Source organism: Malus domestica, chromosome 14 (assembly GCF_042453785.1).
Source record: "Malus domestica chromosome 14, GDT2T_hap1".
Lineage (NCBI taxonomy): Eukaryota > Viridiplantae > Streptophyta > Magnoliopsida > Rosales > Rosaceae > Malus > Malus domestica.
In genome coordinates, this window is record NC_091674.1 from 8338198 (window position 1) to 8357493 (window position 19296).

The 19296-nt window shown below is 43.0% G+C and overlaps 1 protein-coding gene and 1 long non-coding RNA gene across 2 annotated transcripts; one reads left to right on the forward strand and one right to left on the reverse strand.

The window, feature by feature from the left end:
* Positions 1-608: 608 nt before the first annotated feature.
* Positions 609-6918, reverse strand: LOC103431022 (magnesium-chelatase subunit ChlH, chloroplastic). The gene is made up of 5 exons (XM_008369169.4): positions 4827-6918; positions 4430-4512; positions 1999-3801; positions 1408-1884; positions 609-1258 (listed from the first exon to the last, which is right to left on the reverse strand). The coding sequence occupies exons 1-5, from the start codon at positions 6226-6228 to the stop codon at positions 881-883; spliced, it is 4143 nt and encodes a 1380-aa protein (XP_008367391.3). The 5' UTR covers positions 6229-6918; the 3' UTR covers positions 609-880.
* On the forward strand, positions 3847-4426 carry LOC114820857 (uncharacterized). The gene is made up of 2 exons (XR_003768317.2): positions 3847-3986; positions 4192-4426. It is a non-coding gene; the product is annotated as an uncharacterized lncRNA (long non-coding RNA).
* Positions 6919-19296: the final 12378 nt, after the last annotated feature.

Below are 19296 nucleotides of genomic sequence, written 5' to 3' on the forward strand. Positions count from 1 at the left end.
TTTCAAAACCAAAGAGTATCTTGGAATTATGAAATGCTGTGCTTGTTTTGCTAGAAATTGAAATGCACTGAAATTCTGACAAAACATAAAATACTTAAATTTCATCTTGGTGAGTCGGGGTGGACATCATGAAAATAAAACATTCAAACTTTTTTTTTAAGATTTCTTGTTTCTTAAAAATGAAAGTTAAAAAGAGCTTACATGTAATTATTTGGGAATTTTTGAAGATTATATTAGAGAAAGCAGGAGGTATGATTCTCAGAACACATTACTAGTAAGAGTTAGCTCAGCAAGATTGTATTAGTTAGATAGTCGACGTCTCTTACTAATTCAGGGGAAAGGTAGGTAGCAGAGGATTAAGGATATTTCTTTTGCAACTCGTTGTTACAAAAATGCCAAATTGTAATATCAGTCGGGGGAATGAGTAAGATTGTGCGATTTCACTCATGACCATCCTTCTGTGAGGGAAGTGTCACGACCCGAAATCACTAACCGTACTGTCATCAGATTAAGAACCTGATAGTAATCAATACTGTTTCTGTTATTGTAGCATTTGAGAGTTGTCAATGCATGGGAACTGAGAGTTAACAGATGATGTGGAGAATGCGTTTGACAAATTGTGAAAACATGTATTTATAGGAATAGGACTTAAAAATCTGCAGGTAGCAGTACAGATACATATCCCCGACGGATTGAACTACAGTGGGGAACTGGTTAAAGAATTCACATTAGACACTAGACAGGTCCTAGAGGCTTTGCCTATGCTCCTTTTGGAAGGAGGAGCTGGAGGAAGGGAAGGGGGAGGCAGGAGCTCAAGTAAATCGTAGTGTTACTGATATTTTCAAATTAATTTACAGTGTTCTCAACAATGAGTATGAGTTTACCGATCGATTCCCTCAATTTTGTCTTCAACTTCTTGGTACAACTCCTTCAACTTCTCAATGTTCTCCTCTGCAGTGTCCCAGTAACCACGTCCGTTGGCCTCAAGGAATGTCTGTACCAGCTTCCTGAAGGAGTTTGGATTTGTTTTCATGAGCCTTTCCAACATCTCCTTGTCTTGAATGAAAGTTGTGTTGGCCTCTTCGTACACCCAGTTGTCAACTTGGCCAGAAGTTGCACTCCACCCAACTGTGTTAGTCAGCCTTTTCTCAATTTCACGAACACCCTCGTATCCGCTAGACAACATTCCCTCGTACCACTTAGGGTTCAACAACTTGGTCCTTGCATCAAGACGTACGGTCTCAGAGAGCGTGCGAACCTGCATTGCAACACGAGCTTGTTAATTAGGAACTTTGTATTTTTTGTGTATTCCGAGCTTCTGCGGTATAATCTGCTAAATCATTCCCCAGCTAAAAGTCTGAACTTAGAGTTGGAATAATCTAGTACACGTAGTGTGTCGATTCTCACCTGGGCATTAGCTGTGGTGGTGTCAGCAATGTAAGCACTGGGTTTCTTTCCATCCTTCCTTAGGCTTTGCACCAGATTGGTCGGATCCGAGTCAAAGTAGTGACTCACATCAGTGAGTGAGATCTCCGACGAGTCAAGGTTTTGGAATGTTGCCTCAGCTGTGCTCAGAGCCATCTCAAAAACTTTCCTGTTCTCAGCCATGCCTACACCAGGGGCATCAGAATCAAAAGCAAATGACTTCCTGCTTAGATACATGTCTTGCAGCTGCTTCTCATCATTCCACGAGGAGTTCTCCACAGCAAGATTTATATTGGAGGAATAGGATCCCGAGGCATTGGAGAAGATACGAGTTGCAGCTTCACGAACCCCTATTCCTAGGGTTTCTGCTTGCTCCAGTGCGTGCTTCCTGATAAAGTTTTGCTCCACTGGCTCGTCTAGTTCAGCTACCATCTTCACTGCCCGGTCGAGCAGATTCATCTGTAGACAATAAGATTTCGGTGAAGAATCGTAAGTAACTATTTTATATACTGTGAGTGCCATATGTTTCTAACATGTACCACAAGTAATGGGAAGCAGAGAGAGGGACAATACCTGATTGATGAACAGGTCTCTGAAGACGCCTGAGCAGTTGACAACAACATCAATCCTCGGTCTTCCAAGCTCTTCAAGAGGTACTATCTCCACCCGGTTGACCCGTCCGAAGGCATCAGCAACTGGTAATACACCCACCATCCACAAAACCTGAGCCAAGGACTCACCATAAGTCTTGATATTGTCTGTACCCCACAAAACGAGTGCTACAGTCTCGGGATACTTTCCCCCGTTATCGATCTTCTGCCTCTCTATCAGCCTCTCCACCACAATTTTTGCACTCTGCATTGCTGCTGTTGTGGGAATAGATTGTGGATCTAGTGCATGAATATTCTTTCCTGTTGGCAACACTTTCGGGTTTCTTATTGGGTCACCACCGGGACCTGGCTCTACATATTTACCCTCCAATGCTTGTTTTAAACTCCCTATCTCATTGTCAGCCACAATTAGCTTCAAGCATTCTGCCAAGAACACGAACAACGTTCTGAGCTTCTCCCTATCAGCCCTGTAAAATTTTGTGTTTGACAAGTACTGCACCCAAGGTTCGTTTATTCCGAACCCAAGGATTGAGGTCAGTTTATCAGCAACGTCAACTACCTGGCCCTTGCTATTCGTCGTACGCTCCACAAATGCATAAATTGCTCCCCGTGATGTGTCTGTTATTTGCCGAAGAAGCTCTACATCCTTCAATATCCCCTTATCGCTGCTTCTGTATATATCCTCTATGTCTCTTCCGGCTGTCTCAGCTAATATAGATGGGAGGGAAGAAATCCCTTCCTCTGGACGGTCAAGTGCAGCAATGTTAACCAGAGTTGCAACTGCTTCCATGGCTGTTGGAGGCTCACCAATGACGTGAAGCCCACAAGGTAACAGGCGAGACTCAATCTCCATGATTTTGGAATACACCTTTCCAACCACAAGATCTCGTTCTTTTGCTGAGATTTCCATTCCTTCTTCAGGTAGGTCTACGTCCTTGTCAAGATTGCACTGCTTGGCTGTGCTGATTATTGAGCTAACGATCTGTGACCCGCGGCCTGTGTCTTTCAGGGATTGGTAGGAGGAGATGAGCTCACTCAACTGCTTAAGACCTTTATAAAGTCCAGCATTTTCTGCAGGAGGAGTCAGATAGCTGATGGTGTTGGCATAGCTCCGACGTTTAGCTATCGTAGCTTCAGATGGGTTGTTAGCAGCATAGTAATAGACATTGGGAATGTTCCCAATCAGACTGTCCGGGAAGCAGGCATCACTCATTCCCACCTGTTTTCCAGGCATGAATTCGAGTGAACCATGTGTACCGAAATGTAGAACAGCATCAGCTTGGAAAATCTTTTCAACAAATGAATAGTATGCTGCAAAGCCGTGATGTGGGCTAGCAGATTTGGAGAACAGCAGCCTCATCGGATCACCCTCATAGCCAAATGTGGGCTGAACCCCGATGAAGACATTTCCGTACTGTTTTCCATATACCAATAGATTCTCTCCATCGGAGTTGAGGTTACCAGGAGGTTTTCCCCAGTTTTCCTCCAACGCAGTGGCATATGGAGTCAGACTTTGATATTCACGGACCCCCATCTTGTAAGCGACATTCAGATTTGGGCTGCTGAATTGAGCTTCTTTGTCATGAATTACATCCTCAATCAAGGCATCTGAAGTCTCTGGAAGGTTCTCAACGTTGTAACCATCTCTCTTGAGTTCTTGCAGAACAGCGAAGATTGAGGAGAAAACATTGAGGTAGGCAGCTGTTCCAACATTTCCTTTGTCTGGAGGGAAACTGAAGACTGTGATAGCTACCTTCTTTTCCGCCTGCATCAACGAACAAAGTTTATTCAGCGAATAATCACAGGGTGAAGACATCATGCTTAAGAAATACATTTTACTCGTGAACTGTTGATGATATCATAGCATGGAGGGGAAGAGGAATCATCCACGACCGCATCAGAGTATTAAAGAACCCGGCCTATATGGCATTCTACCAGCCAAAGTTAAAGGTACTTTAATTTTTTTTCATCCTCGTTGTGATCAAATTTCTATCTTAGATTCTTAAGCAATGACTAACACAAAGCATGAAACTCAAGGCGTATTCAAGGTTTTCAAGTTCATAATAATTCTTGATATGCCTGCTTAACACCCCCAACCCTCCCCCTGGGAGCCGAAGAAGTGCGGATTCATGAAATAAGTTCCTTTCTTTTGTAGGCATTTCTAAAGATATATGCAATTATAAAAGGTCGTACCCAGTGCACAAGGCTCCCGCTTTACGCAGGGTCTGGGAGAGGTGAATGTCGGCTAGCCTTACCCCCATTTATGGAGAGGTGCAATTATAATATTGTATATTGAAAATAGGCATGAAAGTTCTCTCTTTCAGTTTCATGTCAGGTGCTCGAAGCGACTTCCTTTGTTTTACGAAGAAATAATAAAACGTAAAAGTACATACCTTTGTCTTCCTTTTCAGTTCACCCCATCTGATTGCCCTGGTGCAGAGCTGTTCTACCCTCTTGTGAAGAGCATGTGATTTCCCTGCAATCACATTACAATATTCAGCAACACTTTGTAAATTTCGACTATAGCGGTTCACGCGAAGAGGAACAGAGACAACCAGAACAGCAAGGAAAGTGGAAACAAGTAGGAGTTAACTGTCTAAGCAATAAGGTAGGTAAATAACTTTGGTTCACTCATTCAGTTAAAGCACGGAAAGATTAATTTTTTCGGTTTAGCGTTCCAAACAAAAAGCCGTTTATCTTTCCGGCTTTCTCTTTAGTAGTCATTCCAAAGTGCTAATTGAAGACTGGTTATAAATTATGGACATCGTAAGAGAATGAAGCTTTACTGACCTGTTCTAGGATCCCGGCCAGCGAAAACAATGGGCTCCATGCCTCCGTCCAGCTCTGGGAGGGCCACCTGCAAGGCCACCTGAATTGGGTGCAAACCCAAAGTGCTATTCAACCACTCCTCGGTTGTTTGGAACACTAAAGGCACCGCGACAATGTATGGAACGTCGAGCTTCATCAGAGCTTCAACGGCCCGTGGATGATCCTGTCTTGCTGGCCCTCCAACAAGGGCAAAACCAGTAAGCGAAATTGCAGAATGGATAAATGGTTTCTTAGTAACAGGATCAATCAGAAACCTCTCAACCGGCCCTGAAAAGTCAAGCCCACCAGCAAAAATCGGTATCACCTTCGCCCCTCTTGCCTCCAGTTCCATGATCACAGCCACATAATGACTCTCATCTCCGGTAACAATGTGACTCCTCTGCAGAATCAACCCGACCACAGGCGCATTCGGGCTCTTAAGCTTCTCATTGGCATCCTTCCTAGTTCCATACCAATTCAAGTACTCCTTCACATCATCATACATACAAGGTGCCAAAGGGTGCCAAATTCCGGTATCCAAAAACAAAACCGGGTCTGAATACGGAATCTTCTTCCCTTTTAGAGCCGGAACATAAGACCCGGATATCATCTTAACAAAATTCTGCAAGTTATCCGGCGACCCTCCAAGCCAGAACTGCAAACTGAGAATGTAAAGCCTAGCATCCTGCGCCTTATCACTCGGCAAGTACTTCAACACCTTAGGCAAAGTCCTCACAAGCTTGAGCATGCTGTCAGCAAACCCGGCGGACTGCTTCTTCCTCTTGAATAGCTGGAAGAATGGGCTTTTCGATTGGCCGAGCTGAGACATGCTGAAAGATCCCAACTTGTTGAGCCTCATGACCTCCGGCATTGACGGAAACACCAACACTGCATCCATCCTGTCTCTCTGCTTCTCCACAGCCTCCTTCACTTTGATGGCAAGCTCCTCCACAAAAATTAACGACCCAATGAAAATGTTGGCGTCCTCAAGGTCTTGGCAGAACATTTTATAGGTGTCGGCGTCACGAAGCTCTTCGACTAGATAACCCACAACTTGGAAGGAGGCGTAGCGGTTGCCGGCGTTGAGGGACTGGACTGCAGCTGTGAGGGAGGATTGGTACTGAGCCTCCAGGACCACATAGACAATTTTGACAGTGGGGAGGCCCTGCTTGTTTTCAGGGACGATGCGGCGGACTTCCTGGGTGGTTTGGGTGAAGAGGCCATTGCCCATGGCACATTTCACTTTGAGGGAGGACTTAGAGCCCAAATTGGTGATATTTTTGGGGAGGAAGGAGTGGAGAAAGTATTGCTTTCTGGAGAGGGAAGAAAGTTGGTCTGCTTTTGTGTTGGGTAAGGTGAAAGGTGAAGATACCAAAGAAGCCATTGCCAATCAGCTTCTCTCCACCACCTACAGCAGAGACGACTCCTCTGTTTCAAAATTGAGGAGTGAGAAAGTGGATTTAGAGAGAGAGAGAGAGAGAGAGAGAGAGAGAGAAGCAGAGAGCTCTCTTTCTTTTTCTTTTGGTTCTGGAGAAGATTGGAGTCTTATAGTTTGTGTGGAGAAGAGAGGGAGGAGAGCAGAACTACAATTGGTGGGGGGAGTGAGGAAGAAACAGTTGGTTTTCATGGCCAGTGGTGGAAGTTGGGGACACGTGGCTTAATGGGTAGTCAGGGAATTATGAGGGAAGTTATTTTATGAGGTAGAGTTTCAATTTGGTCTACAATTTTTGGAGTGAGACTAGGAGTACAGAGAGAGAGAGAATAAAGAAGTGGGCAATAAGAGTGGTAATCTAATCTGTTGGGGACATTGTGATGGAGTTTGCTGCATTCTGATTGGCTGGAATAGATTTCTTATAAGGAGGCCTGAGAGAGACTGGATGATGAGAGAGAGAGAGAGAGAGAGAGAGAGAGAGAGAGAGAGAGAGAGAGAGAGAGAGAATCCTTAATTTCATTTTATTGCAAAAAAAAATAGTCTTTTTAGAAAATTTGTGTCCTTTTTAGTAAAAAAGGGGAGGATATTTTTTGTGTGAAATCCCTGGGACCAAGTATCGGAAGCATAAACTCCGAGAGAGAGAGAGAGAGAGAGAGAGAGAGAGAGAGAGAGAGAGAGAGAGAGAGAGAGAGAGAGAGAGAGAGAGAGAGAGAGAGAGAGAGAGAGAGTGAGAGTGTGTGTGTGTGTGTGTGTGTGTGTGTGTGTGTGTGTGTGTGTGTGTGTGTGTGACTCTTTGTGTCTGTGTTCACGGTTAAATGAGAGCCAGTTATAATCAACTGGAGAAGGCAATGACACATGACCCGCTTGGATGCAGGTCCTGCTTATACTCCGGTGTATCTTATACCGAGATTTTTGCATGATAGTTCTTGGATAAAGATTGAGGGTGAGCCTTGACGCAATGGAAATGTTTCTTCTTTGGTTTGAGTTATGAAAACAGCCGCTTTGCAAAGCAAGAGTAAAGCTGCATACGATAGACGTTTTCCCTGACCCTCGCAAAGTGGCGAGCCTTGTTGGTTTGGGGTCGTCCTTTAGTTCTTGGACAGATTCAATGGCCAAAGAAACAAATGTATAGAATACACCGGAGCATAGTTTAATTTTTGTGTAGAGCTCAGTTAAAATTCCGAATGTGAGTGTTTTCGAATGACCTTAAATTGAGTTTTCCATAAAGGCATGTCATATCAATTTAATTTCGTTGGCTTAGCTCAATTGGTTAGAATAGTGTGCATTTAGTATATTTGGAGAAATGATAACTACATATTCTCTTTCTCCCCTCAAAACCTTTTATAATCTTGTTCGTTGTTTATGTTTGAGCTATTCAATCGAAAATCTAGAAATAAAAAACCATGTATGAGGAAAAAGATAAAAAGAGCTTGATCATTTCCTATATTTGAGTGTACAATGATAATCTAGAAGCATGAATAGCAATTATGGAAAAGAAAAAGTGATTTAACAAAAAACGAGTACACTTACCTTCTTCCATGAGACAATAACACCAACAACAACAACAACAACAAAGCCTTTTCCCACTAAGTGGGGTCGGCTATATGAATCCTAGAACGCCATTGCGTTCGGTTTTGTGTCATGTCCTCCGTTAGATCCAAGTACTCAAGTCTTTTCTTAGGGTCTCTTCCAAAGTTTTCCTAGGTCTTCCTCTACCCCTTCGGCCCTGAACCTCTGTCCCGTAGTCACATTTTCGAATCGGAGCGTCAGTAGGCCTTCTTTGCACATGTCCAAACCACCGGAACCGATTTTCTCTCATATTTCCTTCAATTTTGGCTACTTCTACTTTACCTCGGATATCCTCATTCCCAATCTTATCCTTTATCGTGTGCCCATACATCCCACGAAGCATCCTCATCTCCGCTACACCCATTTTGTGTACGTGTTGATGCTTCACCGCCCAACATTCTGTGCCATACAACATCGCTGGCCTTATTGCCGTCCTATAAAATTTTCCCTTGAGCTTCAGTGGCCTACGACGGTCACACAACACGCCGGATGCACTCTTACACTTCATCCATCCAGCTTGTATTCTATGGTTGAGATCTCCATCTAATTCTCCGTTCTCTTGCAAGATAGATCCTAGGTAGCGAAAACGGTCACTTTTTGTGATCTTCGCTAGATTGCTCCGGTCATTAGTGTGGATAAGTATATAAATGGATAGAGATAGGAAAGCAAACACAAGATGTACGTGGTTCACCCAGATTGGCTACGTCCACGGAATAGAGGAGTTCTCATTAATTGTGAAGGGTTTACACAAGTACATACGTTCAAGCTCTCCTTTAGTGAGTACAAGTGAATGATTTAGTACAAATGACATTAGGAAATATTGTGGGAGAATGATCTCGTAACCACGAAACTTCTAAGTACCGGAGTGTGGTATCGTCTTGACTTGCCTTATCTGTCTCATAGGTAGATGTGGCATCTTCTCTGGAAGTACTCTTCCTCCATCCAGGGGTGGTATCTGTAACTGGTGGAGATGCACAAGGTAATGTATCAATTTCACTTGAAGCTTACTTGTAGTTTCAGGCTTGGTCAAGCGCGATACAAACCATGTAGTAGGAGTCCCCCAAGTCGCCGGGCTAGGGGATCTGTTGAAAGAGGTGATAGACAAGGTAAGCAATCAGAGCTCCGGCTGATTGTTCACATTCTCCCTATCTTGCAGGCAGCATGAAGGATAAAGAGAAGAAAAATGAGAAGAGATGATATGGGATACTTTTGCTTTTGAAGAAGTAACTTTCCACAAGCTTATTCTTGAACCGGGCTGGAGGGTTTTCTGGTTTCCTCCAGAGTATAAGGCCAACTAAAGAATTTGAGGGTCAAAACAAGTCCATCAAATTTAGAGTACGTTCGACCCTGCTGATATGGAATACTTTTGCTTTTGACAGAGAAGTGGATGTATCGGCACATGTGCTGTTACGCTTGTCTCCACATGCTTCCTTGTATCCTTCTCACTTGCTCTATCTGTTCCTCAGGTAGATGCGGTATCTTCCCTGGAAGCATAAGATGTTGAAGATGAGTACTCGAGAGCAATGCCAGGTAAGTAATCAGGTAAGGGGTTCAAGGCAGTCAGTTCCTGGCTGGAAGCTTGATTCCAAGTGCTGACTGATTGCTCTCTTTCTCCTTGTCTTGCAGGTAAGAACAAGGCCAAAGGAAAAGACAGGGAAAAAGCATGATATGGGATACTCTTGCTTTTAACACTGATGATATGAGATATTCTTGCTCTAGTATAGCTTGTTTACAGAGGTATTATCGGGGGGAAAGAAAGCTGAATATTTCGAAAGGCTTCGTTGGGAGTGCCCTCTCAGATAAGAGAAAGGGTTGAGCATTTTTGCAGGTCTGCCTGTCCGTTAGGGATGGAGGTCGACATATATAGGAGTCTCCCTAACATCAAGTAATAATGCTATTCCTTTACCCTGCTTGGTCATAGCACGGTAGTGGGAGCTGCCAGCTTCACATGTTTTAACTCTGTCAGAGCACTTTGAAAAAGTGGTCTGTGGTATCTGGAAAGCTGATGTTGCGTGTGAAGATTACAGACAAGCTTTATCCAAGGAGATCCAGCTCTTGAAGTTGGGAAAGTGGTGCCTCTTCGGTTTTCGAACAAGCAATCCTATCGGGGATCTGGCTCTCGAGATTCGGAGAACGATGCTTCTTCGATTTTTGAGAAAGTAATCTTGCTGGGGGTCTGGCTCTCGAGATTCGGCGAGCGGTGTCTCTTCGATTTTTGAGAAAGTAATCATGTTGGGAGTCTGGCTCTCGAGATTCGAAGGGCGGTGCCTCTTCGATTTTGGAGCAAGCAATCCTGTTGGGAGTGTTTTCTCGAATGTGAGTAAAGGTTGAGCATGTTTGCTAGTCTACCTTGCCACAAAGCACAGAGGTTGACACACCGGGACTTTCCAATTATCCAGCAGTGGTACTGTTCCTTTACCCTTGTGGGTAATAATATAGTAGCTAGACCTTCAAAATTTATGTGTCTAAACTTTGTTAGTGTTGTTTCTTTGCAATTCTTTTACCCTTCTTGGTCAGAACGATGTAGCGGGAGCTGCAAGCTTCACGTGTCTCAACTTTGTCAGAGAACTTTGGCAAAGTTATCTGTGGTACCCATGAGTTACTGTTGCGTGTGGGAAGTGGGTGATTGAACAGTACGATTCATGTGCTTTCTACTTCGCCAGAAATCTTCGACAGAATGCCCATAATTTCCGCAAAGCTGAGTGTGCGTGTGACAGGTGCTGACAAGGCTGGAAAAGTAGGTGCCTCTTCGATTTCTGAGATCGGCCCTCGTGGTCTCTTAGCAGCCCAGCTTTTGAGAAAGCAAGCCTCTTCGATTTCTGAGATCGGCCTTCGTGGTCTTTGAGCAGCCCAGCTTTTGAGAAAGCAAACGCCTCTTCGATTTCTGAGATCGACCCTCGTGGTCTCTGAGCAGCCCAACTTTTGAGAAAGCAAACGCCTCTTCGATTTCTGAGCAGGCGCCTCTTCGATTTCTGAAGCTTCGTCGAGTGCAGATTTTTATAAGGGCTGACATTAAGTTCCAAAGCACACTTGAATATCCATCAGTAGAAGCTCCATTCTTACACTTCTAAGATCTTGATTTGTCCGACCTCTTCTCTCTTCAACACCTTTGAAAATGTCTGGCCCCTCCGACCGTCGTTTTGACTTGAACCTTGTTGAAGAGGCAGCCCCGCCTTCTCCAGATAACATATGGCGCCCATCCTTCGTCTCCCCTACTAGTCCTCTTACCGTTGGGGATTCCGTGATGAAGAATGATATGACCGTTGCGGTAGTGGCCAGGAACCTTCTCACTCCCAAAGATAACAGACTACTTTCCAAACGGTCTGATGAGTTGGCTGTTAAGGATTCTCTGGCTCTCAGTGTTCAGTGTGCAGGTTCTGTGTCTAATATGGCCCAACGCCTATTTGCTCGAACCCGCCAAATTGAATCATTGGCGGCTGAAGTGATGAGTCTCAAACAGGAGATTAGAGGGCTCAAGCATGAGAATAAACAGTTGCACCGGCTCGCACATGACTATGCTACAAACATGAAGAGGAAGCTTGACCAGATGAAGGAATCTGATGGTCAGGTTTTACTTGATCATCAGAGATTTGTGGGTTTGTTCCAAAGGCATTTATTGCCTTCGTCTTCTGGGGCTGTACTGCGTAATGAAGCTCCAAATGATCAACCTTTGATGCCTCCTTCTTCTAGGGTTTTGTCCAGTACTGAGGCTCCGAATGATCCCCCTCCGGTGCCTTCTCTTTCTGGGGCTCTACCGACTGCTGAGACTTCTCCTAAGCAACCTTTGTGAATGCTCCCTCTTGTTTGTTTATTTTGACTCAAGTATATGTACATATTTGTAACTTATCGGGGATATCAATAAATAAGTTTTCCTTCATTTCAACGTATTGTGTTAAATACACCAAAGCCTTCTTCGCTAAGTTCTTTGAATTTTCTTTTGTTAAAGCTTGTATGTTGAAGCTTTGTGAGTGGAGCATGTAGGTTTAGGTAGTGTTCCCTTAATTTCCCGAGTGAGGAAAACTTCTCGGTTGGAGACTTGGAAAATCCAAGTCACTGAGTGAGATCGGCTATATAAATCTTAGAACGCCATTGTGTTCTGTCATGTGTCATGTCCTCCGTTAGATCCAAGTACTCTAAGTCTTTTCTTAGGGTCTCTTCCAAAGTTTTCCTAGGTCTTCCTCTACCCCTTCGGCCCTGAACCTCTGTCCTATAGTCGCATCTTCTAATCGGAGCGTCAGTAGGCCGTCTTTGCACATGTCCAAACCACCGTAACCGATTTTCTCTCATCTTTCCTTCAATTTCGGCTACTCCTACTTTACTCCGGATATCCTCATTCCTAATCTTATCCTTTCTCGTGTGCCCACACATCCAACGAAGCATCCTCATCTCCGCTACACCCATTTTGTGTATGTGTTGATGATTCACCGCCCAACATTCTGTGCCATACAGCATCGCCGGCCTTATTGCCGTCCTATAAAATTTTCCCTTGAGCTTCAGTGGCATACGGCGGTCACACAACACGCCGGATGCACTCTTCCACTTCATCCATCCAGCTTGTATTCTATAGTTGAGATCTCCATCTAATTCTCCGTTCTTTTGCAAGATAGATCCTAGGTAACGAAAACGGTCGCTCTTTGGTATTTCTTGATCTCCGATCCTCACCCCTAACTCGTTTTGGCCTCCATTTGCACTGAACTTGCACTCCATATATTCTGTCTTTGATCGGCTTAGGCGAAGCCCTTTAGATTCCAACACTTCTCTCCAAAGGTTAAGCTTTGCATTTACCCCTTCCTGAGTTTCATCTATCAACACTATATCGTCTGTGAAAAGCATACACCAAGGAATATCATCTTGAATATGTCCTGTTAACTCATCCATTACCAACGCAAAAAGGTAAGGACTTAAGGATGAACCTTGATGTAATCCTACAGTTATGGGAAAGCTTTCGGTTTGTCCTTCATGAGTTCTTACGGCAGTCTTTGCTCCTTCATACATATCCTGTATAGCTTGGATATATGCTACTCGTACTCCTTTCTTCTCTAAAATCCTCCAAAGAATGTCTCTTGGGACCCTATCATACGCTTTTTCCAAATCTATAAAGACCATGTGTAAATCCTTTTTTCCATCTCTATATCTTTCCATCAATCTTCGTAAGAGATAGATTGCCTCCATGGTTGAGCGCCCTGGCATGAACCCGAATTGGTTGTCCGAAACCCGTGTCTCTTGCCTCAATCTATGCTCAATGACTCTCTCCCAAAGCTTCATTGTATGACTCATTAGCTTAATACCCCTATAGTTCATGCAATTTTGTACATCGCCCTTATTCTTGTAGATAGGCACCAAAGTGCTCATTCGCCACTCATTTGGCATATTCTTCGTTTTCAAAATCCTATTGAAAAGGTCAGTGAGCCATGTTATACCTGTCTCTCCCAAAACTTTCCACACTTCGATTGGTATATCGTCTGGGCCTACTACTTTTCTATGCTTCATCTTCTTCAAAGCTACAACCATTTCTTCCTTCCGGATTCTACGATAAAAAGAGTAGTTTCTACACTCTTCTGAGTTACTCAACTCCCCTAAAGAAGCACTCCTTTCATGTCCTTCATTGAAAAGATTATGAAAATAACCTTTCCATCTATCTTTAACCGCGTTCTCTGTAGCAAGAACCTTTCCATCCTCATCCTTGATGCACCTCACTTGGTTTAGGTCCCTTGTCTTCTTTTCCCTTGCTCTAGCTAGTTTATAGATATCCAACTCTCATTCTTTGGTATTTAGTCGCTTATACATATCGTCATAAGCCGCTAACTTAGCTTCTCTCACAGCTTTCTTCGCCTCTTGCTTCGCTTTTCTATACCTTTCACCATTTTCATCGGTCCTATCCTTGTATAAGACTTTACAACATTCCTTCTTAGCATTCACCTTTGTTTGTACCTCCTCATTCCACCACCAAGATTCCTTTTGGTGTGGGGCAAAGCCCTTGGACTCTCCTAATACCTCTTTTGCTACTTTTCGGATACAACTAGCCATGGAATCCCACATTTGGTTAGCTTCCCCCTCTCTATCCCACACACACTGGGTGATTACTTTCTCTTTGAAAATGGCTTGTTTTTCTTCTTTTAGATTCCACCATCTAGTCCTTGGGCACTTCCAAGTCTTGTTCTTTTTTCTCACTCTTTTGATATGTACATCCATCACCAACAAGCGATGTTGATTAGCCACGCTCTCTCCTGGTATAACTTTGCAATCCTTACAAGTTATACGATCCCCTTTCCTCATTAGAAGAAAATCTATTTGTGTTTTTGACGACCCACTCTTGTAGGTGATCACATGTTCTTCTCTCTTCTTAAAGAAGCTGTTGGCTAAGAAGATATCATATGCCATTGCAAAATCCAAGATAGCTTCCCCATCCTCGTTTCTCTCCCCAAAACCATGGCCACCATGAAAACCTCCATAGTTGCCTATCTCCCTGCCCACGTGTCCATTTAAATCTCCTCCTATAAATAACTTCTCCGTCTGAGCAATTCCTTGCACCAAGTCTCCAAGGTCTTCCCAAAATTTCTCCTTCGAACTCGTATCCAACCCTACTTGAGGTGCGTACGCACTAATCACATTGATAAGTTCTTATCCTATTACAATCTTGATTGCCATGATTCTATCTCCTACCCTCTTGACATCTACAACATCTTGTGTCAAGGTCTTGTCCACGATGATGCCAACACCGTTTCTCGTTCTATTTGTGCCCGAATACCATAGTTTAAGCCCTGAGTTTTCTAGATCCTTTGCCTTATGACCAACCCACTTAGTTTCTTGTAGGCACATAATATTTATCCTTCTCCTCACCATAACTTCTACTACTTCCATAGATTTTCCCGTCAAGGTTCCTATATTCCACGTTCCTAAACGCATTTTGCTCTCTTGAACTCTACCCTTCTGTCCTAGCTTCTTTACCCTTCCTCGTCTAATAGGATCAAAGTACTTCTTTTGTGTGTCCCGTGTAAAGTTGATAGGAGCATATGCTCCCAAACAACTTTGAGTGGAGTCATTCGAAAAGAAGTTTCTATAGCCCCCTTGCTCATTTAACACCGCATCCGGGTGCCGATGGAGATACAGCGACCCTTGCTCACTTATCACTGTGCTCGGGCCACACAGCGCGCCACTTACGGGTGACGCCCTAGTTTTAGCGCGATTTCGTTCTGGATTCATTTTCATAAGGATTCGACGTGATCATGGAGTGCCGGCTGTCGACTACCTGACGCCCTCCCCCTCCTCCTTTATCCGGGCTTGGGACCGGCAATGTAAGATAAACTTACACGGCGGAGTTCATGAGACAATAACACCACAATATGATATTTTCCACGAGACAATAACACCACAAAATGATATTACCAATTCATTCATGTTATTTTCCGTCATCTCTATTCTCTAATATGCATCTTCACGATTGTGAAATCGATGGCTCTAATTTTCATTCAGGTTTCCTTGCTTTTTAGTGGCACCGATTGGACCTATAGTTTTCCCCCGCATACTTTGGGATATTGTCTGTCCGGGATGAACACTTGCACTGCAGATTTCAGTTCTATATTCTTCGTCTAACGAGGCCAATCACCGCGCCAAGTTTCTAATGGTACCAAAGTCAATCGACAAGTAAAACACTCCTTCTGTATTTTAACCATTCTGCAATGCTTGTAGCAATTAGTGAGTATCCGACAGTTGCTAATTGCTTCAAATATGAGAAAATTAAAACTTCGAAGGTGTATAACAAAATAAATGCAGAACCATTCGACATATAAAATAACCAAAATTGACGAACGATTCTACCTTTTAGAAACCTTTCTCTAGGTAACAATGCCAACACAATACAAGGATAGAACGAAGCTGCAAATCAGTAACACATTCCCCAAGGAGTTGAAGGACGACGAAACTAGTCAATCTCCCTACCGGAGGTGGCTTCATCTAAAATGGCCTGAAGCTCCCTCGCTCGTTTTCTATCCAGTGCAACACAATCCTGCAACCACAGAGAGTATTCCTTGTAAGAATCTGGATCATGACTTAACTGGTTTTTTTCATAGGCCATCTCTTATTAAACATATCTAAGTTAATTATTACTCCGCTCCACTAGCATCTTTCTGCATATTTTACAAACCGGAGCAACTATATAAATAAAGAAGTAATAATTCACCAAGATAGTTTCAGGACGAGGAATCAACTTTCAGAACTGCTTTACATTTTGATTAAGTTGCAAGCCATTTGAAAAGTAGGACCTTTTCCCCGCAAAGTTCCACTAATTCAAAGGTTACCAAGTTTCAGAACATTGGTTCAAATAGAAAAAGGGTTGAAAATTTGATGTCAAAACCAATTTTTAATCCTTGAATGTAACATGAACATGACAGTCCCTTCACACATACCGATATACGTTTTCTTTACTTTCGGTTGTCATGGTTGAGCAAATGGATCACAGGAACAGATTCTGGAATTGTAATTGTAACCATCCTACAAAGTTTGTGTGGGGTACCATCAAAATAATAGCTTGGGGGTGAACACTAAGTAAGTGACCTGGATAGTAAACATGAGGATGCCAAATCATGACATACATTCTGTTTTAGTTAGCCAATTATAGTGTGCCATGTGTACAAAGTTTGTTCGATCTGTTAGAAAGATTATTGTACATAGCTTTGGCTATATATACAACAACTGATGTAATTATTTATTCATTTCAATGAAACAATAAACATTCAGAAATATAGTGTTCTTGGTTTCCTATATGGTTTCATCGACAACCGCCTCATAGCCTCTCTCGATCCTTCTCTCTTCTGCTCTGCTTCTCTGATTTATGTACAATTCGATCGATTTATTCGTTGTTTTTGTACTCTGATCATCGATCTTGACCTGTATTCTTGATCTCTAATGGTGTCTCCATCTGCGTCTTTTTCCCCTTTTGAGTCGGTGCCAATTCCGAATCCCAATTCCTCTTCAAACCTTAATTCCTCTCAACCTTATACCTTTCTCACGATCCAAAACATTGGCAGCATGGTGCCTATCAAGCTTAAACAATCCAATTATCTACCATGGCGAGCTTTCTTTGCCCCAACTCTTCGGCGATATAGGCTTCTTGGTATCGTCGATGGCACAGAACCTGTCCAGCGCCATTTCTGCCCGATCGCTCTCTGAATCCGGCATTCAAAATTTGGTACGAGAAAGATAAAAACCTCCTGATTTGGTTCAATTTCACATTGTCTGAGGAGGTAATTCCATTCACGGTTGGAGTTTCGTCTTCTCACGATCTCTAGCTCAAACTCAAGCAAAGATTTGGAGGTGTTTCTGATGCACACATTCATTAGCTTCAGTCACGACTTCAAAGCATTCAAAAAGGTTCACAATCCATGTCTGACTACTTGCAAGAACTTAAAGAGATCTCCAACTCTCTCACTACCGCTGAAGCCTTAATTTCTGATCGTGATCTGATTGCAACCACTCTTGCCGGTCTTCCTGATGATTTTGAGTCTTTCACCGATTCCATCATGCTCAGGTTATCCTCCACTTCTTTGGATGAATTGCATGGGTTGTTACTCACCAAGGAGCTCTTTATGAATCGTCGCATGAAAGCTGCCTCATCCAGTAATGTTGAACCTTTTCATGCTCTATTTGTCCAAGCTCAACCACCGCTCATTCCCACACCGCCTCAGGTGTATGCAATATAGAATCCACCCTTTCAAAACTCTTTTCGCTACAATTTGAATTGAGGACGGACCAACCGTTACAATAATACTCGTGGCACTAGAGGTATCTTTTGAGGAAATCATTATACCAGTGGCTTTAATTGCAACAATAACAATTCTCATTCTCGTGGTTCATCTTCTGGTCATCGAGCTCTATGTCAAATCTGTGGCAATCATAGTCATGAAGCCCTTGACTATTTTGATCACATGAATCCAGAGATTTCTGGTCGTATTCCTCTTGCCAAACTTCAAGCAATGTGTGCATACTACACTGCAAAGCCTTCTCCTTTTTAGATGATTGACTTTGGAGCCATCTCGCACAACACCAATGACATCTCAAACATCAACTCTCATACTCCTTACATTGGTGAAGAAAAAGTATACATCGATGACGGTAAAGGTCTGTCCATTTCTCATGTTTGTTCCTCTACATTACGTACACCTACTGCTTCCTTTAAATTGAACAATGTCCTTCATGTTCCTCACATGAAGCACAATTTATTGTCTACCTTTCAATTTATCTGAGACAATTATTGTTCATTGACCCTTGATTCTGATAGATGCGTCATTAAGGATCGTTCTACGGGGAAGACGCTTTTGCAGCGCTTAGTTAAAGACAGTTTCTATCCTCTGCAATCTATTCCTACAACTGGTAATTTTGCCTCTGGTACCGTTCCTCCTTCACTCACTGCATCAGCTTTAGTTAGTATTAAAGCTCCAGTAAAGATATGGCATAGTAGATTGGACCATCCCTCTTCTCCTATATTTTGCAAGGTTATCTCTAGGAATAAACTTGCTGTGCAAGGTGCATCTTCAGTTGAATTTTTCTGTTCTGATTGTACTATAGCTAAAAACCACAAGCTTCTCTTTAAAGCTACAAGTTCCTCTGCATCTCAAAGCTTGGCATTACTTCACAGTGATGTTTGGGGACCTACCCCTGTACTTTCTGTTAATGGTTAAGATGATGTATCTTTTCACTTGCTTTACTTATTGTTGATTTTCCACAGGCTTATTCTTGAACTGGGCTGAAGGGCCTTCTGGTTTCCTCCAAGGGTCTAAATTTACTTCATTTATCTGGAGCTAAATTTTATTCAAGAGTGGTGGACTTTTGATCTTGAATCAGACTTGTGATTTCTTCAAGAGCATTGAGACTTGTTCTTGAATGAAATGAGACTATGAGCCGCTCCATGTGACAAGTGATTTTCAGCTCCGTCAGGGATGAATCGGCACGTATTTTGTTATGCTTGTCTCCATATGCTTCAATATATCATTTTCGTTGGTTTTTCCCTATGCAGGTTTGGCATCTTCTCTTGTAGTATTTGCCCTCTGATGTAGGAGTGGAATGCAAACCTTGCATTTGGATGGTCCTTCAAAACATCGCTTCTCAACGACTCATCATGCTTGGCAGCTTCATTGTAAAGAGCCAACAACAGACCAATTATTATGCGATATTGGTGACTTGAGACCCACCTTCATCAACAGTTGAAGATGGTTACTAGAAAGCAATACTAGGTAAGCAATCAGGAAAGTTTCCAGGCAGTCGGTTCCTTACTGGTAGTTTCATTGGAGGTTCCAACATATTGCTTTCTTTATCTTTGTCTTGCAGGTAAGAACAAGTACAAAGGAAATGACAGAGAGATTGCATGATATGAGATACTCTTGCTCTCGACCCTGATGATATGAGATACTATTGCTCTGGTGTGACTTGTTTTGAAGAGGTATTCTCGGAGAGAAA